This window comes from Chrysemys picta, chromosome 15 (genome assembly GCF_011386835.1).
Source record: "Chrysemys picta bellii isolate R12L10 chromosome 15, ASM1138683v2, whole genome shotgun sequence".
Taxonomy (NCBI): Eukaryota; Metazoa; Chordata; order Testudines; family Emydidae; genus Chrysemys; species Chrysemys picta.
In genome coordinates this window covers 30,442,036-30,464,374 of record NC_088805.1, presented here as the reverse complement: position 1 = coordinate 30,464,374, position 22,339 = coordinate 30,442,036, and the positions used below count along the sequence as shown (strand labels likewise).

The 22,339-nt window shown below is 42.8% G+C and overlaps 1 protein-coding gene across 2 annotated transcripts; it reads right to left on the bottom strand.

Moving 5' to 3' along the window:
* Positions 1 to 1,935: 1,935 nt before the first annotated feature.
* USP30 (ubiquitin specific peptidase 30) lies at positions 1,936 to 20,948 on the bottom strand. 2 transcript variants are annotated; one of them, XM_005298560.4, is made up of 13 exons: positions 20,794 to 20,948; positions 19,783 to 19,892; positions 18,365 to 18,547; positions 16,972 to 17,075; positions 14,640 to 14,738; positions 13,816 to 13,858; positions 13,402 to 13,496; positions 12,511 to 12,570; positions 10,537 to 10,623; positions 9,646 to 9,726; positions 7,972 to 8,191; positions 6,758 to 6,866; positions 1,936 to 5,227 (listed from the first exon to the last, which is right to left on the bottom strand). In XM_005298560.4, exons 1-13 carry the CDS (start codon positions 20,853 to 20,855, stop codon positions 4,963 to 4,965), a joined length of 1,518 nt encoding a protein of 505 aa, XP_005298617.2. In that variant the 5' UTR covers positions 20,856 to 20,948; the 3' UTR covers positions 1,936 to 4,962. The 2 variants fall into 2 exon arrangements, with proteins under 2 accessions (XP_005298617.2, XP_042708356.2); XM_042852422.2 differs by lacking the exon at positions 12,511 to 12,570.
* Positions 20,949 to 22,339: the final 1,391 nt, after the last annotated feature.

Sequence of the window (22,339 nt, the reverse complement as noted above, 5' to 3'; positions counted from 1 at the left end):
TGAGGAGGAAGAAATTTCTGTTGGGAACAATTGATCTTTCTTATCCTGCTGCTATTCTTCCTCACTGCTCTGTTCTTGTTGTAGGCTGTGGGTTTGCGCCAGCTAACCCTGTTGAGTAGATATCTCTTGTCTTGAAGGGGAGGGAGATTAACTCTAGAGGGAGTAGTAGAAGGTGATCCTAGGTTACATATGCTAGGGAGCCCAAAATGGCCAAGCTTGCATGCTGTTATGATACAGGGTTGGACACCACGTGGGTGGAAACCATAATGAATGTTCTCTGAGATCCCAAGGGCCTGTGCTTATTAGGGTGACCCATGACTTTCTATCAGACCAGTAAAAAGAACAGGAGTACTTGTGGCACCTTAGAGACTAACAAATTTATTAGAGCGTAAGCTTTCGTGGACTACAGCCCACTTCTTCTGAAACCTATCAGACCAGTGATGCTCAGAAGTGTAAAACTGAGGTGCAGGGGGAGACCATCTTCCTTACTATGTGAAGGAGAGAAAGAAAATGAATACTCTTCCTCCTGCAGGGGAGCTACCCTGGTAGGTGTCATAGAATCCTCCTGCAACCCAGACTTACCGGGGGAGTTTATAGGTACCGTGTCACATTAGAAGTCGGTACCAAGACAGAAGCACCTCTACTGGCCAATGAGGAGAGTAGGGGTGAGTCTCGTTGCCTGGTTAGCATAAGATCATTCGGGACTGAGAATGTCTTCAGAGCCCAGTAAATCTGTGCTGGAAACATCTGCACCATGGAGTCTGGTATCAGAAGCAGGCGCGCCCAGGTTATCCATACTGAGGAGTTGGTAGCTGGGAAAGTGCAGACCAGCATTGCAGGTGCCATCTCTAGTACCTGATGATCAGCTAGTGCTGAAGTGTCAGAAGGACCCAATCTGGGTTGTGAACTGCCTTTTGGCTGAAGGCAGGAGCTGATTCAAAACCATGGTGGGTTTTGTGTCTCTTACTGCGTACGGGGGTGGGTGACCCTTGCCTGTGCTTGTCCCTGGAGCAATGCTTCTTCCGACCCGTTTCAGACAACGGCTGGGTGGAGGAGTGCTTGTCTGCTCTGCCATACCCCCTAGCAGAGGGGTACTGATGCTTGGACAAAGAATGTGCCTGGGAGCTCAACAGGGCACTTCTCAAAAGAGACAGAGGAGGCTTAACAGGATTTTTAAGCCCAGGCTCTGAAGAGGCCCTCCTTGAGCATTCTAAAAGGAAGAGCTAGGAGACTTCCCTGGCTTTGTTATACTCTTGGAAAAAGAGCGGCAGATTGAACCTTTATCAGAGAAATATACCTGAGACAGAAGTCTTCAAGAGTGTCAATCACTGAGCTGTACAGCTTCACAAGAGGGACACATTTTAAATCCTGAGGATTTAGTCTCAGCCACAGTGGCAGCTCCTAAGCATACGTATAGATGTATTGCCAAAAGGTGTAACAAAAACAACTATTAACTACACTAACTAATGAATTATACTAACCTCACAACCATTGCTCAGTGTGCAGAGTATGTGGATGCTACGGGGGTTCTGTCCCACTGCCATGGACAGTAAGGAACTGGTTGGGCCCTATATGCCCTCAGGTTGTAGCTGCAGGCATGTCCCCAAGAGACAATGCTGGCCAAAAGAATCCAAACTCATGCTTAGGGGGTCTACACACACAAACACTTCAAGGACTGGTTGTCTTTACATGTGTGCTGGTGTAGCCCTCATGTTGATATTTTACTGTGCGTACAGAGGATCTGTTACACTAACTAAAAACTCATCCTTTGAGTACTACAGCCTTGTCAGTGTCTTGTGTTCAACCATGGAACAGAGAAAATCAGGAGCTCACAATGGCCGGTATTGCAGGCCATTGCATTAGAAAAGGAAAGACATCACTGCTGCCGCTCACTTGTCTTTTGTTTCAATCCATCACCACATGCATCCAGATACCTTTTCTAATAAGTTGGTTCTTTTATTGCTACTGAACAGGACAGGTACAAAAATTCCCATAAGGAAATAGGCAGTTCAAAGACAGCAGTGTTGGAAATGAAGTGCAGTGGTTTGGACTCTAACATCATACCTTTTTATTAACATGTCCATTAAAACAAGAATAATTCAATTAAAGAGCTGTTATCTTAGTTCTACCAGAGTAAGCAGAGGCCAGTTTTCTATATCGTTAATGTTTCATATCATTCCTTTATTCCATTCATAAGCACCTTTTCAACAACTTTAGCCTTTGAGAAATTAAAATGCTGATATTGGCTGACAGAGACTAGCCCCCCAATCCCACAAGCTGAGCCATTTGGGTGTACCCCTCCGCCTGAAGAGACATATTGCTTTCAGAAGGTGTCTGCCCATGAGGCTCAGCTGGCCAGACTGTGTCCAGGGTCTGATCGTGAGGGGTGCCAACCATCTGCACGTCTCTGAAACCAATGTAAGTGTGGGTGCTCAGCACTTCTCAGCATCACGACCAAGATGCTGACACTTCTCCACAACCAGTGCTAAGACAAGAACTCCTGTTCCTTTCTTGCAATGAAGCTAGGAAGAGATTCTGCCCAACACTCATTCCTATTGCCCTTTGCTGAAGATGCCACATGAAACTTCCAGTTCAGTGGCAGTATGGCAAACAAGTACCTTAGTGATGTGTGACAGTGAGCAGCCTTTCCCTCACCCCAAACTGGCACAGAGAAATGTCGCTAGTGAAGAGCAGGTTTATACAAAAGGAAATTTTCAGAAAACATTACACACACACACACACACACAACTTGCCACAGCGTGTGGCTTCACACAATCATATAGAGGCTGATGAGTCCTAAAGCCTACAGTCCTCCTAGTGGGTAGTATCTGACACACCACACATTACTGCATAATAAAGTGACTTGTTCAAATACTATCAATGAGCAGACACTCCCACAAAATCAAAGAAGTGAAAATTTCAAAGCACACCCTGTTGAGCCTCGCTATGGCAGCATATACACTAATGTCAGATGGAAATGTTTTGAAGGTCAGAGGTACAACTGGCAGGATTTCTGTAGACAGATGCTTTGCATGCATTTCTTGCCCCTGTTGACAACCAGCACTGCTTTGCAAAGCCCATATTGCTCACTTCTATCTATCTACAATAGAGAAGCTCCAGCCTCAGGTATTCTTTTTTTGCTTTTGCGGGTCACATGCTGAGTTTAGATCTTATTTCAATGGTCACAAAGTTCATTGGTATTACATATGTTTTTAAATAGTAATAAAATTAGTAAGGTAAAAAAAGGGCTTCTAACACAGAAGCCAAGGGTTCTTTGGACCGGATAGGTCAATGGATTTATACAGATTTCTCTGGGTTCTGAGCATTATTCTGAGTAGGGATCATGATTCCACACTCTGGAATGACTTCAGCTAAGTGTTATATACATTCATAGCCTATGATCTTGTGGCTGTTTTTTTCAGTCTCCTATTAAAAAGCTCCAAATGCATATGAACAACATTAGGCAGTTGAATGATATGGATCCAAAATGTACAAAGTTACAATTAAAAAAACTTTTTGGAAAAAAAGCTACTTTAGAGAGGCAGTAGATATTGTCTGAAAAGTCAGTCACTGTTTTACACTGAAAAGACCTAGTCTGACATTCAGACTTCCTCCCTCACACACACACTCACCCCGAAGTACATAAATAGAAAAGAACGCCCACGTCTGTCCATTTTATCCCCATTAATTTAAAAACAGCCAAAAGGATTTCTTGCCTCTTTCCCCGTCTCTTTTTTTACACACCAAAGAGCCCAGAGCAGCAATATACGGTTAATATCAAACTCTTTAAAAATAGCACTATCTAGTGCAGTGATACCAATCTGTTCAGGCTACTGGACAAAGTCCCAATCACTGCCCATGCAACTGTGTGTATTCTAAGCCACCATGACACATGTTGCTTCAAGTCCCAGGCTCACAATCCCAACCGGTTCAAGCGCCATTGCAGATCAGAAGGCATTCATTAGAAGGGATGATAGGGAATGGCAGTGTTCATCGTTAAGGTAGGAAAGGTGAGTTTAGAGTACCAATCAGTCACCTTTAAGATCAGCACTGAGAGGCACAGTCTACCTGATGATCTAATGCAACAATATCGAATTGTTTTACAGAGACAGACGACATTACCATAGCGATTGCTAGCAGATACTGTTCTCTCTTAACATCTCTTATAGTATGATGATATGGAGCAACAAATCAGTGTCTCCATTCTAATTGATCAACTATTTGAGTATTTCCCTGAAACAGAAAACTGCAGTTTGTATTGACATAAGTACTTCTATGATGTACAAAGACATGAAATATTAGGGAAAAAAAGATACAAATAGGAAAGGGCTTTTTTGGATCGAGCATGTTGGGTAGAGACAACTTGTTTTAGTTGCTTAGCTGGGGTTATGACAAAAAATGTGATTCAGTTAATAGTTCTTCATATCACTTTGATATAGATGTTTACCAGAATGTAATCCACAGATTGTAGATGCAGACAATGGCAATGTAACCATTTAAATAATCTCAAGGCACTTCATTTTTTTAAATCATTGCCTTTGATCACAGTAATTTCTCATCACTCACTTCTAGGGCTCCCCAGCTAAGAAATATCTTAAGGTGACACTAAGCAGCTCCATCTGAAAACATGCATACAGGTCAGAATAAAAAGATGTGGCCCTAGGAAGTCCCTGTTTTAAATTCCCTGTTTCAAATCTGTGATGCAGAGAGAATATTATCTGAACAGCAAACATGCTTCTCTAATGCAGACACACTCTGGAGTGCCCAGCACTAGCAGACCAACTTTGGGCAACATCGTTTTGGTATGAAACACTAGCTCCCTGCAGTAGCCAGGCACCATTGCCAGGAAGGAATGGAATATCAAAGGGCATGTAGTGGGCTATTTGCATAACAGTCAGGAGGTGCAATGTACATCTCACAAGAGCAGTTTTCTCAAGTTTTATCCTTCTCCAGAGGTCCAAGTTATTCTTCAGCCCTGAAATCCTGAGTTTGGTGCTGCATTCTTGAGTGAACACGCTCATAAAAGAGCAGGTAAGCACTAGATGAAAGCACTTCTTGCAAACTAGCTTTGCGCACAGTGTCATCTGAAATCCACAACCACTGGTTACTAACCGAGAGCGCGGTCTTGGGAGAAGGCGGAGAGCGGCGATATGTCACAAAGTGTCCAGAATGCATGTCCCCATGATGAACTACAACAGCCATCAGACGGTAGAGGTACACTGGGGAACTGAAGGGCAAATGAGAGAAAGGAAGGGGTCAGCAGCACTTGTGTATCAAACACGTACATGGAGAATCCCCAGTCACTTTATTTTCAGTAGCTAGTTCATTTTAAAGCATGTTTTTCATTCCATGGACCCCCTTCATAAGAGATGCACTCTCACAGCAGCACATTCCCTCATAACACCCCAGACCTTCACTGCAATTGTCAAAATCAGTGGTCCCCAACCTTTTTCGTCTGGCAGGCGCCAGACGACGAGCCACAGAGGACCGTGGCGGCGGACGAGCATCTGCCGAAATGCCGCCAACATGCAGCAACGTCAATAGGCGATTTTCGGTGGCGACACCTCTGGATGACGCTGCTTCTCGGCAGCATTTTGGTGGATGCTTGTCTGCCGGCCAGTAAGCGGGCGCACTTAGACGCCATGGCGCCCGCGGGCACCGCGTTGGGGACCCCTGGTCAAAATGCTTCACTCTTCTCCAATCAGGAGACTAGAACTGCTGCTCTGAGTATTAATGAAAACAGTTTCTGGAATGTATTCTAGAGAGGGCCACTGCATACTGTGCAGCACACTGGCTCTGAATTTTGCAGTGAGGCCCCCCCACCTGTTTCCTTTAGTATGTGAATGCTAAGTTCTACAGCAGTGTTAATGGTAAAAGTTATCCCAGGACACATGATTTTAACAGAAAAAACATAAAATTACATGACACCATCCCTATATAATAATGGAAGCCCTCTCAAGTACTTGCTCCATGCACCTGTTTTTCTAAGCTGTGAATCTCACCGAACATGTGGGCTATAAAACAGCCATTGCTGCCCCTCCTGGAACAGGTCATGACACATGGTGCGAGCAAAGGCAGGGAATATCTTAAGTCAGTATATACTCCAGGGAAAATACATGATTACAGATAAGACAGACATTATAGGAACTATATACCAGCCACATGGGAAAAGTGAATATTCTCAAACTAGGAGTGCTCTGGGGAAAATATTTAACAGGACAAGTACTAGGCCTGATCATCACAAGAGCGAAGTGTCCACTGCTCCAACAGAAGTTGCAGGGAGCAGCGAGCACACAGCTCCTCTGAAAAACGGGCTTGTAAAACGTCTACAAGAAATGACAAACACTCGTTTGTTCTCAAAAGTCAAGAGAAAAGAAAAGGGAGATATCAGCGAAGAGGCAGCAGTTATAAGTTGATGGCTCTGCAGTAAGAAGCTTGCTGCACTCCTGATTTTTTTCCTGCAGCAGCCATCAGAGCAAAAACAACCAGAGAAAGGAGATTTTGAACTCTTCACTTATAATTCACACAAGTCCTTTTACTAGCTGCGGACACAGGGAGCAGACTAGACCTGCCAAATCACCCAAGCAGAAAGGGATAGAAATCCTTCGCTAACGAGGAGGACACTTGCAGTAGCTGGGATAAATGGTAAATTCTGTGGCTACCGAATCACAGTAAAGATGGAATAAAGGAAACTATCATCTACATCAGTTTTAAGCACGGGTAGAAATTATGAAATAACTTCAAAAGTCTGACTTACCTGCAATCGGAAACCACGGCAAGTGGGAAAGTTATCGGGGATGTTAATAATGAAGGAGAGCAGGTGCCATTCATAAAGAATGATTTAGTGCTACATGTCTGCTCCAGATCTGCCAGAGAAATTATACATTCAGTGATTTAACTGATTTGCAGCTTAACTATTCATATTACAAATAATAGTCCTGTGCTCTCTATGGCACCTTTCATTAGAGAATCTGAAAGCACTTTACCAACATTAATTAATTAAACCTCACAATCCCCTAATGAGGAAGGGGAGCATTATATCCAAGGACACCATTAACAGCTCATAGTAGAATGTGGCTGCAAGAGCCCTGCTCAGTTTGGGTTATTTGAAGTAGTAGTTAGCCGTCGATTCAAGTAATTATTTGAAGACTTGGGACCAGCAGCAACAAAGGAATTAAGCTCTAATGATGTGATACAATATAGCCATATAGACTGGAAACAGTTTGCTCGAGTTTGCGAAGATTTTGTTTATTTCTTTAAGCAAAAAGTTGTGGCGTTATCAAGCAAGGGCACAGTTTGCATGCCTAACGCCTCCTCAATGGCTGTTCTTGCCAACAAAAGACTTCTTTAGAGCTGAATTCTGACTTTAATGGGCACCCTGCACACTGAAGGCTGACTGGATCCAGGGCCATTTTCCCTAATGCACAGTTTTTGACACATGAGCCTATAAACTCTTTCCTATGTGAACAGGCCTCCTGAACGCAATGGGATTCCTCGCATAAATAAGGGTTTGTAGGATCAGGCCCTTTTCGTTAAACACTGTATAATTTACACCTCGAACTGCCCTGCAATTTCAACATTAGTTTTGACACAGGGTCTCATTGTGACCACATTACATGAGCGCTCTAGGGTCTGCACTCCCCCTGCAATACAGCCATAGTTGGAGCTCCCTTGGTTTAAAAGTGGTGGTCTACTAACGAGACTTTCTCTGTGAGGGCCTATCGACTTCAGAACTCACCCATCCTTTGGGGCTAACGCAGCCCAATTCTCCACAGCCCACCTATGCTCCAAGTATTTTGGAATGGGAGTGAACAGTAAATTTGTAAGAACTGTATTTTAAATATATGTCAAGGGGCCAAAGCCTGCTGGGAAAGGGGATCTTTCTAGGTTTTAGTATAATTCAAAATAAATATATATTTTTTCTTACACACTGACAAACTACCTGATATTTTTTATTTTCAGATCAAATACCTGAGGCTTTTACTGCTGATCCAGCCTTTGTTTCAGACGACATCCAGGGATTGCCTTTCTGGTTTAGATCATGCTGGCTTGATTTATGGACAGGGAGGTGGTATTTGTAGATGTCCATGATCAGGAACTCATTGAACTGCACATGTTCATGACGTTTCAGAGGCATGCCTTGGTCTGACCAGCTCAGCCTTTGCAGATGGATACACAGACACTGAGGGAGCTTCAAGCACATTCCACAGAAATACAATGTCAACAGACATATTAAAAATAGGAAGAAACGACTACTTGATTTAAAAGTATATTCTTGGAACTAGAATTAAAGTCCAAGAGAGTGAATGGGGAAGTGGATTACTAAACTGGCTTCTCATCTGCTACTATATCCACATTAGAAGTAATACCTATGGGTACGTCTAGACTACCCGCCGGATCGGCGGGTAGTGATCGATCTATCAGGGATCGATATATCGCGTCTTGTCTAGATGCGATATATCGATCCCTGAACGCGCTCCCGTCGACTCCGGAACTCCACCAGGGCGAGCGGTGGTAGCAGAGTCGACGGGGGAGCCACGGCCGTCGATCCCGCGCCATGAGGACAGGAGGTAAGTCGAAATAAGATACGTCGACTTCAGCTATGCTATTCCCATAGCTGAAGTTGCGTATCTTACATCGACTCCCCGCCCCCACCCCCGGTGTAGACCAGGCCTAAAATACAAAGTATAAAGCCAGACAGTCAGAAGAGAGGTTTCTAATAACACTACCATAATTTATTAGGTAGATGGACAAAATTAACAGGGTTTGCCACAGGTGGGAAAAGTCAATAAAAACACATGCCTGTTTCTAAAAGACTCATCTAAAATTTTTTTAAACTTGTCCAGCGCAGACCAAAGATTCTGATCAATATAATCCCTTGGGGACAGAGGATCCAGGTCCCTGGCAGTTAGTGCTACTATACTGTAACCAGAGCTAAGTTTCCATGTGCAATGTTTTTGTGGCTGGTCAGAGTGAATCCAGCAAGCGCCATGGAAACCGGAGTCAAACAGTTACATTGTTTTACACCCAAAGTGCAGCACAAGGTTTTACTGTCTCTTTCAATTAAGTTATTAGTATAACTGTCGTGCCTAGGAGCTCTAGTCATAGACTCGGATCCAATTGTGCTGTGTGCTGCACAAACACAGAACAATCTAAGTTGTTTCAGCCGTTTATTACCATGTTCACCCACCCAATCACCTGCATTCAGCATGGGGCTTATTTATTTATTTTAAGAACATACCATTGCTTAGGGATGGCAAAGTGTTTAACAAAATATATATAGGAATTACTTAATTCACCACTGAAATACGGAATCACATATTTTTATTGCTGAATCTCAAGGGACATATAAGCCACAACTCAGCAATACATATGTTTACACACACTGTAGAATTAAGGTGAGATTATTTATGTGTTTAATGTTAAGCATAGGCTTAAGTGCTTTGCTGAGTCAAGGTGTTATGGCATACAAAACTGCCAAATGAGTTCACATTTAAGTACAAAATAGAATACGAATAGTCTCCAAGCTCAGTGCCAAGAAGTGGGTATCAAAATAACAGACTGAAGAGATAAGTCACTGGATTGTTTTAGAAGACACTACTGTAGAGGCTTTAAAAATAAATTTGCCAAATCAATTTGTCTCACCTTCCCTAGCTTTAATTGTTTAACAAACGTTGTTCTCTGGTTTTCTGTGGTTTGCCCATTCAGTGTTCCTTCTGCCTGAATCTGAAATCAAAGGAAACATAATTATAGCCATTTAATTATCCATAATATTAAATTACACAAACCAATACTAGGGGTGTGCATATGCCAAAAAATAGTAGTTTCTTATCGAGGGCTATACGCAGGTTTAAACGGTTTGTTTAGGTTTAACCATTTCCCAGCTGTTTGTAACCTCAGAAGTGCAGAACTATATCAGTGCATGAGAATTAAGAAGTGAAACTAAATAGAAACATTTCTAGAAAGTGCCCATGAACACAAAAGTTCTGGGTTCAAGTCTAACCTTTAGACATTCTCTGTCTAATCTTAGTCACATTACTCTTGCTCCCTGTGCTCCAGTCAAGTTACAAGTACACCTCTACCCCGATATAACATGAATTCGGATATAACGCGGGAAAGCAGTGCTCCAGGGGGGCGGGGCTGCGCACTCCGGTGGATCAAAGCAAGTTCGATATAACGCGGTTTCACCTATAACACGGTAAGATTTTTTGGCTCCCGAGGACAGTGTTCTATCGGGGTAGAGGTGTAGTTGTAAAACAGTGTTTAAAGATCAGAAAAAAAAAAAACCCACCAGGATATTATAAGATTTAATACTTGGCAATCACTGAGTATTCCAGGATCTGTAAAGTGCTTTACAAACTACTCATAATTTAAGACTCCTAACACTCTGTGAGGTAGAACCCTCACTTCAGAGGTGAGGAAACTGAGGGTTCAGCAAGTCAGCAGCAGTGCAAGGAGTAGAACCTAGGAGTCCTCACTCTGAGTCACTTGATCTAGAAACTGGGCTGGAAGAGTATATAAATTAAAAGTACATACTTTAGTGCAGTTGTCACATACAACATCCTTTACTGATTCAGAAGAGATGAAATGGTGGAGGCAGTGGTCCAGTGTCATAGGACGACCCTGAGTGTGAGAAAAAACAATTTTGCACTGATTTTATGATGCACACAATTAAATTCTGTTAAAGGATTTTAGTTATCTATTTAATAGGAATTAATACATTCTGAGCTAAATCCTGGCTCCTCCACAAAGCTAGAGTAGAAGGGCTTTGAGCAGAGAACATACACAAGGTTGGTGGGGGCATGGAAGCCTCCTCCTTCCACCCAGTTCATCCTTGGGAGCTGTTATAGTCTATGTGCAGGAGTAGTAGCCATAGGATCATAACAGTGGAAGGGACCTCAAGAGGTCATTTAGTCCAGTCCCCTGCACTAAGGCAGGACTAAGTATTACCTAGACCAGTGTTTCCCAAACCTGGGACACCGCTTGTATAGGGAAAGTCCCTGGTGGGCCCGGCCGGTTTGTTTACTTGCCACGTCCACAGGTCCGTCCGATCGTGGCTCCCACTGGCCGCGATTCGCTGCTCCAGGCCAATGGGAGCTGCTGGAAGCAGCGGCCAGTATGTCCCTCGGCCCGCACTGCTTCCAGCAGCTCCCATTGGCCTGGAGCAGCGAACCGCGGCCAGTGGGAGCCGTGATCGGCTGGACCTGCAGACGTGGCAGGTAAACAGTCTAACAGCAGGTAAACAGGGGCTTTCCCTACACAAGCGGCATCCCAAGTTTGGGAAACACTGATCTAGACCATCCCTGACAGGTTTGTCTAATCTGTTCTTAAAAACCTCAAGTGACAGCGATTCCATTACCTCCCTCAGTAATTTGTTTCATTACACTTCCTGTGTCACCTTCTTAGTGGGGTTTTGAACCAATGGATCCCTGGCCCTCTTACAATACTTCCCTCCACAATTACACAGTGCCCCATGAAACACCTTCTGCAGCCTGACCCCTTGCCCAGCAGGAATGTGGCTTTCTGGCTGTATTTTACGTCTCATGCATTAGTTGCTTTCTTGCTATTTTTAGCCATCTTTTCGATGGCAAAATCTATACTGCTGGTGAGCTGGGGTCATCTTCAACTTGGGTATAAAAATAGGAAACTAGCACAGAAAAAGTGTCAAAAGCCTGGTTCTGTTCTCCCCTAGGCATTGGCACAAAACTATGAATGCAAATGGCTGTTCCATGAACACACGAAGGGGATAACAGTTAGACCCCTTGTCTGGAGACACAAGCTAATAACACACAGTATATGAGGGGCCCAAACTTTGCAATACTAAGGACCACACAAATTTTGCATACAGGTGGACTATTTGTAATCTAATAATAACTTTGCAAACAACCATAATATTTGTCCAGACTTGTATCTCCTTTAGAGCAGTGTTTCTCGACAACCGCTACGTGGACCGGCACTGGTCCCTGAGGTCTACCTGACAGAGTTTAGGAAGGCAGCAAGCTGGTCCCTTGTATCAAAAAGGTTGAGAAACACGGCTTTAGAGATTAACAGAAATGGCTTCTTTATTGAAATCACCAGCTCTAAAAGTCTACAATTTGGCACCTTTGTCCTCACTCTAATCATCGGGAGAAAGCAAGCAGAAGCACATACTAGGACTTTGCAGGAAACACACAGCCCTCAGGTTGCACTTTGGTATCTCTAGATATGCAGACAGGGCCAAATTTATTACTGGTGTAGGCAGACAACTCCATTGATATCAATGAAGTTACACTTGGTTAGCTAAGCTAGAAATTTGCCCCACTATGTTCAGAGTAAGATACTGAATCAGGAAAATCTACTAAAACAACAACAAAAAATAATAAAATGTAATCAAATTAATTCTAAATGACTGATTTACAATTTCACCCCATCATTTTAAATTCAGGCACAAGACTCGAGTCTAGAATAAAGCTTTGACCATAAGGCAGCATGTAGTACAGAATGGATCATGCTTCAGCAGAAAGCACATACCCACATGGCTGCTGGAATACTCAGCGAAAGACTGTCAAATGTATCACACCTCACAGGACTCTGAAAGAAAACATTTCACATGTCCACAGGGTTACAGTCCACCTTCAGCCTAATGAAAACAGGCCCGAGCACTCTCTACTCCTATGGTCCTACATGGTAGTTAAGGGTACTAACACCTAACAGGACTGGACTCTAACTAGATATAATCTGATCTGGATTTGTAGTTCTAAATACAGCAAAATTAGTTACAAACAATTCAAAGATCTGGTCAAAATATCTTCTGGTTAGTTTACTGGAGGGCAGGTTTATTTTTTTCTGCAAAGAAAGAGTTTTGGGAATTGTTCTGTAAATATTTGAGTAGAATTTTTCCATGGCAGCAGAAGATATTCTGTAAGCATTAGATACTGTTTCCTCTGTCCAGCACAGAAGTCAACACTCCCGGCCCAATCCCACATTTACTGCATAAGAATTAACAGGAACATTGGCTGTTTGAAGACTGAATGACCAAGTCTTAAAATGCTACCTGTGCTACCGGATTTCTCTTATAACACGAATGTGTCTGCAAGTGAAAGTCAAATACTAAAAGCAATATTTAAGTTACAATCACCACACTTATAAAACAAAGCATGGTCACAATTTTGTATTTTTCATTATTAATTATTATTATCACATATTTGTACAGCACCAATGCTGTCCTAGGCACTTTACAGACAAATATGAAAACAAAGTTCTTGCCCTGGTTTGCTTACAATATAAGGCCCCAATCCCGCAAATTTTCAGGATTGCACAAAATAAAACAAAAGATGGTTCTTGTCATTAAAGAATCCCCTTTGATTAAGCTTTCCTTTTTTATTTGTTTATAATTAATCTCAAACACACAAATTCTTGTACCTGGTGTTTGCAGTGTTTGCAAAGCATGTTACTGGTCAGCCTTCCATGAAAAGGATGTTGAGACTTCCAGTGACTCAACATGGGGTGAAGTGACCCTAAAATACGAAGTTGTAACTGTCTTTAATATTTAGTACTTCCACGTTCATCATGATCATTATAATGCCTGGATTTTTTATTTCTTTGGGGTTGTTGCTTTTTTACAGCTGTTAAAACCCAGGTTTTTTAAGAACACTTCACTTTCTGTTTACAAATCTTTAATTAACATGGTCTTTGGAGACATTTAAAGATGCATTCCTGGTCACTAGAAACAGATGAAATAATAGGAATATTACTTCAGTAAGTAAAACAACTACTGTTGCCATGTCTGTAAGTAAATATGCACATTTCACATGTTTTCAAGGGAGAAAATGTTACCTCTTGTCCTGCAGCTTATTTGCTTTTGGGTTATTTCTGGCTGCTACACAGGAGGGAAAAAGATTGTATTAAATCTCACCTTACAAAATACAAAATCTTAAATATGCTCTCATTTGAGTCTAAAAATTGTACCTTTAAAAAAATGAATATATAGGGACAACCAATGAAACTAAAAAGCAATGAATTTAAAATAGATAAAAGAAGGGTTTTTTATATAACGCACCATGAACGCTGGAACTTGGAGCAACAAGATACTGAGCGCTTACAACAACTGATAAAAGCTTAATAGACAGAACATCCAGTTATATTAGATAGAATAAAAATGTATAAGAGATTTAAACCTTCATGTTTCAGAGAATAAGTCAACTGCTAATTGTGGAAGGTTAGAAGTTTATTCCATAATTGTCCATTATATAGTTTCTTGTATCTCCCTCTGAAGCACTTGGTGTATTGACAACTGTTAGATACCTGATTAGATGGACCAATGGTCTGGGCCATTATGGCAATTCCTATAGTCCATCCATACAGTATACTGAGATTCTCAAATGGATGGTGCTGTGGGCCCAATCCCATGGGATGCTGAGTGCCCTCAACTCCCACTGATGTTTATGGGCATTGAGGACGCTCAGCTCCTTGAATGACTGAGTCAATATAAATGCAAAGTCCTAAAATATTACATTGCTTTGAAAAGTTCTCTTTTTCAATTTGCTAGTTTTATTAATTCATTTTTATCCAAAGATGGAAGAACAGCATTGCATATTTAGTATCTAAACAGGCTCTATCACTTTAAAGGAAAGGGAAATAACATTTTTATACAGTTTTACCTCTAATGAATGCACATCAAACAAAGGTGTGATCCGGGGCTGACGATCTCGCTCATCTTCCAATGAAGATGTAAGGACATGGAATAGTTCATGAGCATCCTGTTAAAGGGGGATATGCAACTTAGAGGGGAATCAAACAAGACAGCATCAACAAATATACCAAGAGCATGTGTGCACATAGGAATCTGTCATGGCAAAATAAGGTGTTCATTTTTCCATTAAAAAGAAATTATTACACTTTTAAGACCCAGTTAATTTAATAATAACCACTTAGGCTGAGAGGAGATATAATTGCTCTCTCTAAATACATTTGAGAGTAAACACAAGAGAGGAAGAAGAGATATTTAAGCAAAAGGACAATGTTGGCACAAGAACAAATGAGTATAAATTGGCCGTGAATACATTCAAGCAGGAAATGAGAAGATTTTCTAACCATTAGAGTAGTTTCAGAGTGGTAGCCATGTTAGTCTGTATCAGCAAAAAGAACAAGGAGTACTTGTGGCACCTTAGAGACTAACAAATTTATTTGGGCATAAGCTTTCGTGAGCATTCGATGAAGTGGGGTTTAGCCCACGAAAGCTTATGCCCAAATAAATGTGTTAGTCTCTAAAGTGCCATTAGAGGAGTGAGGTTCTGGAACAGCCTCCCAATACGAGTAGTGGGAGCAAACTCTCTTACTCATTTTAAGATGGAGCTAGATAAATTTATAAATAGGATTATAAGATGGGGTTCCCTGCAATTGCAGGGGACTGGACTTGATGATCCACGAGGTCCCTTCCAGTCCTATATCCCTATGCTTGTGCTACAATTTTGCCAACAATCTTTTCTGCAAAGCTAAGCCCACAACAATGTATAACATTTTTTTTAAAATGTATTTGTGGCATATAACACTGAAAGAATACTGAAGAGTGTACACACACACACAAAATATACTCACAATAATGACCCCAAAGCCTGCTTTCCACTGAGGTCAATGGTGAAATTGACTGACTTCATTGAGAGCAGAACTGAACCCTTATGTCATTTGTTTTGGATATGAAGTATAAAATATACAGCCATATTTATAGAAGAGACAACTGAACCAATTTACTGACCCCAAACTTCACACACTTAGGAGCAGAAAACATTTTTCAAATACAATAGATTCTGCTTATTCTCCTCAGTTGCCATGAAAAAGTTGCCCTTATCCAGCAGTTGCTAACAAGGAGAAGGCATGTTTGTGAGGCTACAGCGAGGAAAGGAAGTGCTGGGATATGCCTTCCCTGGCTGCACCCCTGCAAACCAGCAGGATGATGGAGTTTCTATTGGGAGCTGGGGGCTCATGGGACTGCATCACATGCTTCCCTGTGCTCTCTGGGGGTCAGAGCTTAGCATGTGCCAGCACTTCCTTCCCTGGGTGCAGTCCCCCAGCAGGGTACAGCCTGGAGAGTGCAGGGAGAAGTGCCATGCAGCTCTGGCATGTGGGCTACAGCCCCCTTCCCCACTACTGCCCTGTCCACAGCCTCTTACCTCCTGTGCCATCCCTGTGCGGCAACAGGTTTGTGAGCCTGCAACCCCAGAAGGAAGCACTGGGATGGGCTGAGCACCAGCCGCAGGCAGGTTTGTAGGGCTGCGGCCAGGGTAGGCACTCCCCAGCACTTCCTTCCCTGGCTTCATCCTCCCAAACCTGCCGACAGCTGGGGCCTTTCTTCCAAGAATCAAAGAAATGGTGTTATTAAGCAGCATGCCGTTGCCAATATCCGCATCCCGTTAACATTAAAGTCAATGTGATGGGATTGGTTCCTGGCAAAATGCTGCTATTAACAGGAAGTTGTCAATACCTATATTGCTCTTAAGCAGAATCTACTGTGTTGGGTTTGTCTGCACAGCTTCCACTTGTACACATTTGTGCTGTGTACAAGATCTAGAAGCCCCATCGGTTATGTGTAACTAAATCTGGGAGCCTTAAGAAAACACAGGGAACTTCCTTAGAAACAGAAACCAGGGCATTTTATCATGGCCCTGTTAAAGTCAATGGCAAAACTTGCAATGACTTTAATGGGACTAGAATTTTACCCCCTGGGACCTTGTCACTCCTGGCAGCGTCAGACCAAACGCTGACAGTTGAAAGGCATTAGAGTCTGAATCAGGCGTCTCTAAAACAAACTGAAGATGTCATGTATTAATCACATTGCTGCTTTCTTTTAGTTACTAAAGATAACTTTTCACCATGCTGAAGAGGATTCAGATTTGATACTCAGATCTATAAATACCTTATATTACATAAGGCACCTATCGTCACAGTATCCAAGCTCTAACATATACTATAATCTAGTTCGAAATTTGTAATCACCTGCTCTTCAAATGACGAGATCTGCCACCTGTACAGCCTTAACACTTCTAACAAACAGCTTGCATCCAGGACATCATCTTCTGTGACCTCTTGGCAGGATAAAGCTGGAGGTATTAAATTCAAAATGATAAATGGAGCCACTAAGATTGGTTAGATCACAAAACCTGGATATACTGGGCCTAATTTCTTTTCGCTTACAACAGTGGAATGACTTGTTAACACATGCTTAAGTACAAGAAGCTGGCCCAGCCAGTCTGGGCGCAGGGATGTTTTAAACCCACTGATCCACAGCTGCGCAGTTATTTCTTAGTTATGTCTGAGAGGAACGATTTGCAGAATGCCTTTTTTCCCCCTTCCTCAACAGCTGTACATGTTTGTAAATCCTTGTTCTCAGGGCCGGCTCCAGGGTTTTGGCCGCCCCAAGCAGCCAAAACACACACACACACACAAAAAAAAAGCCGTGATCGTGATCGCAATCGCGATCTGCGGCGGCAATTCAGCGGGAGGTCCTTTGTTCCCAGCGGGAGTGAGGGACCGTTCGCCGAATTGCCGCCGAATTCCTGGACGTGCCGCCCCTCTCAGGAGCGGCCGCCCCTCTCAGGAGCGGCCGCCCCAAGCACCTGCTTGAGAAGCTGGTGCCTGGAGCCGGCCCTGCTTGTTCTGCAGTTATATTTATTTTAAAACCTCGCCCTCTGACCTCTCCTTCAGCTTCCATAACAACAATGCAGGTGGGGGCAGGGAAAGGGGCAAGACCCTGGCACCTCATTCAACTTTACAACAACTTTGAATGGAAAAATCCTTTTTCAAGGAAAGAGGAGAGTAGAGGGGACTTGGAAAATGAATGTAAACTAATATTACGTATCGTGGAGCTAATCCTTCCTTCAGCAGTAGAGGTTTGAGAGATTCCTTGGTGGGACTTAGGAAGCACACTAATAACCTGAGGGTGCTGCATGGACTCAACAGTAATGAAAACCTGGGCAAATAAAAAAACCTCAGCTTTCAACAGAGTTAATGGACCCAAGATACAGTCATTTCTTTGTACACAGAGAACACCATCAAGTCAGCTAATTAAGTTTACCTATTCGATCCCCCAACCTTCATTAACGTAATAAGAAATTTAGTTTTCTGCTCTTTTTAACAAACATCACATATGCTCTCTCATGCATTTATTTGAGAAATTTCCACCTTAAATGATAGGAAATGAAATGTATTTCTGATTGAATTCTGAGCGTGACAACAGCTGGGAGACATCTTTGTGAGATTAAAAATAAAAGATTTCTCAACTTCCTCATTTAGACTAAGCACCGTGCAAATTAATTCCTTAAAACCAGTAACACATTAGGGTTTATTAATTAATGTAACCTAACCCCTTAGAAGTTTAACAACGTGATACCTTTCAGAAGGCACAGCAAAGTAAGCGACAAATATTGGTGCTCCGATGATTCATTCTGGGCTGTCTTGTATTGGGCTGTAAACTCCTCCAGCCACTTGATGAAAGACGGACAAGCAGATAAGCCTTGCAGCAAAGAGTTCATGAAACAGGTGTTTCCTAAGTTGAGAAGGCCAGGCACAAGCCCTAGAAATACGCATGAACAATTTACATTCTAGAGCCTAGGACAGTTTATTTTTTACTGAAAGTGATATGATGCATGTGATTTGGATTTCGAGCTTCTATCTTTTATTTGGTGTTTACAACTGTTGTTTAAGAAATCAGAAGACACTCAAACATGCAATAGTGTTATGTGGTCTCTAAGGATCATGGCATTGTAAAAAAAAAAAAAGTAAACTTCCTCTGAAAAATGTTCTTGACTGAATTTCAGAAAGCTATATTTTAACACTATCAAGCACGGATTACTGTGGGATTATCTGTATATTACCATATAAACTGGAATTAACAACTGTAATGTATTTAATTTTCAATTTGTGACTTGTAATACTATCTGCAAGGTTGAAGGCCCTGATTCTGGGGTCCTGCCTCATGACTGCAACTCCTAGGTACTACAATAATACATATAATAAGTAGTAATAATAAATAATAATAGTAATAATCCTAACATTTACATATGTGCTTAATTTTTACACATCCAAATAGCTTGTATGAGTCTATTCAGATGTGTGAAGTTAAACACATTCAAAAGCGTTTCCAGGATGGGGGCCTAAAGTATGTGCCTTTGCACACCTGGTCTCAATTTAGTGAGATCTCCTTCCCTGAGATTAGTATTGTATTAGGGATGCTCTCCAGTTTTCAAAGATTTGTGTAATATATTTCTTTATTCTAGCTATTTTTAGTATGAATATTTACTTTCCAAAGCAGAAGACATTCACTTATCCTGTGCTTATGTTCAATCAGAAGGTGTTTATTTTGTGTATTTGCTTAAGTTTTATTGAATTTCCATAGGTAATACAAACATATTACAAAACACATACAAAGCATGCCTAATATATATTATAATACTTTTTAAAATTTTAAACTAACATAACTAGTATATATAAAGATCAAATCTACATAGGAAATAAAAATCTTTTATTGATACAGACTAATTCATATAGGAGGCAACATGATTCACTGACCAAAATTTATATTTTGCTATATAACAAAAGGTTTTATAAAATCTAACGATTAAAAGAAAAGTGGCAACATTTCTAACATCCAAAGTCTTAGCTCAAAAGAAATTCAAACCCACAATAAAATGGACATTTTACTATTCTCTCATCCTTTCTAGAGAACATTATGAGAATTTATTCATCATTAGCACACATTTTTCTGTTACTGGATATGGATAATGTTGGTCAATTTAGAACTTTCCCCACCTTTCCTGCGTTTCTTTCTTTCAGTGATGGGACCCCAGAGAACATATATGCCTGCTGCCAGAGCAGCAGCAATTCCACCAACAACACCCCAGTTCTTCATTACTTTATGCCTAAAAAAGTAAGGGGAAAAGTCTGCTTGCTGTTTTCTACTGGAAAACCAGTAACAACATTAACACATCATATAGGACTGATAGGCAAGGACACTGTAATACACAGAACACTGATATTTTTGTCCGGTACGATCCTATTTTTGTGTGTTTTTATCCCCAATCATGTCTTTGGCAATTGTTACACCATCAATACATCTCTCATGTAAACAAAGGAGCCAAAGTTTGCAAATCATAGGACTAGCCTTCAGCACAAGCTGCTAACATATGGTCCTTCTGAGTGGGGTGCCGAGCTCAGTTCAGTCGCTCTTGGGCTGGCAGTATTATAGACACAATGCCCGCTGTTCCCTGGGGGGGGAAGGATCTCTCTAGATACATGGTAACATGCAAGAAATAAATCCTGGCGCATGGTTAAAGGAAACCCGTCATATGACAAGTCAGTACATTCAAGTTCAGAATAATGCCAGGCAATCGCATTCCACATGTACACACAGCCCCCTCCTTAGCTCCGAGTGGGGTGACCAGACAGCAAGTGTGAAAAATCAGGACAGGGGGTGGGGGGTAATAGGAGCCTATATAAGAAAAAGACCCCAAAATCGGGACTGTCCCTATACAATCGGGACATCTGGTCACCCTGGCTCCGAGGCAAATTATTTTCTGGATGTGGAACAATGGACAGTTACCCCGGGGCAGAGATCTTTACGGCTTTCATCACCCGGGAAGGGTTTCAGACTATCCAGTCCCGGTTCACAGGCTGGCTTCCTGTTGGGGCGACCATCTCTCCCCCTCCCAGGCCCACACTCCCCCGTGACCGACTCCCCCCGGCCTCCCCTCCGGGCCTGCTCTCCCCTTGGCACCCGCCCCGCCCCTACTCTCGTCCTGCCCAGCCCCCGCCGTTCCTGACCTGACCGCGCCTCCGGCCCGCAGGAGCCGCCTGACCGCCCTGTCCGTCTCCCCGGCCAGCATGCCCCGAGCCCTTCCTGCTGCCCGCCGGGCGGAACCAAAGACACCCAGAAGCGCGGGGTCCAGGGGGCGGGAGATGGAGCGGACCGGAAGCGGCCGGGTCGGACCGGGTTAGCGCACGGACCCCCTAGCAACGGGCTCCTGGGGCGTGGCTGGTTGCTACGGCCTGGAGGCGGGCGACAGGATTCCTCCCCTGCCCCCGCCCCAGCAGCGCTCGGCGGAGCCGGGTGTGTAGTGGAGGCAGCTGCCCTGAGCGGATTGTCACTGAGCCGGTGGGAGGTGTGCTCCTGGGGCGAGACTCCCAGCTGGCACTAAGCGAAGAGCCAAGCTTCTGGCTGGGTGGAGAAGAGCGGGAAAGCCCAACCCCTGACAGCTCCAACCGGGAGGCCAAAGAGCCCGTAGTTACTGCTGTTAGAATGGACAGTTACCATTTTTAAGCTAGTCTCACCATTTTAGGGGGGCTGGGTCATGCTTCTGAATGCTTGGGGTGACTTCTAACCACACTGCAGCAGCAACTCAAAACAGCCTTGCAGCCTCGCGAAATGTTGCCAGACTATGTCTCTGCGGTGCCACAAAGTGCCACCAGGAAATGTCACTGTGGTGCCTCAAAACGTTGCCCCGAAATATCTCCGTGGCACTGTAAATGTCTCTGCATTGCCACCTGCTCTGGCCGCCTTTTCTCTCATACAGCAGCAAGACTGTGGTGGCCCTGGCATGACTCTGTTTGTGTTCCCCAAGCTGATGGGTGGATTTCACTCTGAATAAATTTCAGAGCCAACTGACTTAATTTACAAGTTAAAAGGTGAGTTTTCTAGCTACCATTGCTGGAAGCTACTCAACTGGGATCTGAAGACAAGCTGGGTTCTGTCTATCTCCTGCATCATTGCTAGTAGTAAAGATGTTACAGTTGGAAATTAGCTGTCCGTGTTGATTAATGGCCTCCAGAATAGAGGTTCCAGCTCATTGTCCCGTAATGTGATTGGCTCCGAAGAGCTGACGAGCAAAAATTAAAAGTCACATCCGCTCACCTTCCGCCTATGAGTAGTTCCACTGATTTTAAGAGTGAGTTCCCTTGAACAGAGTTACTCAAGTGAGTAAAGTGAACATGATTTGGCTTTTGATTTTATCGATAATGTAAGTGGATGTGACAAAGTATAGGCCAATTTAATGAGTAAATGGTTTTTTTAAACTAAATCTTGAAAACACGAGTTACTGAAACATTAATAGAATATTTCTGAACAGTTAAAAATCACAGAAGGGCATTCACTTGTTCACAGACTTCAGTGTTTGTCTTGCAAGTCAGGGATGTCACAAATGTCTAAAGCAGGGCAGGAGTTACTTTCCTTAGGCTGCTTTAGGGGTACATGATGTTTATCATCCACTCTAGCAAAGGTAAAATAGAACTCTGGGCTCAACAAATCAGCCAGAGAGAAACTGATACAGAACACTTTTCTTTCAATACATATTTATTGATGATTTTGAAATCT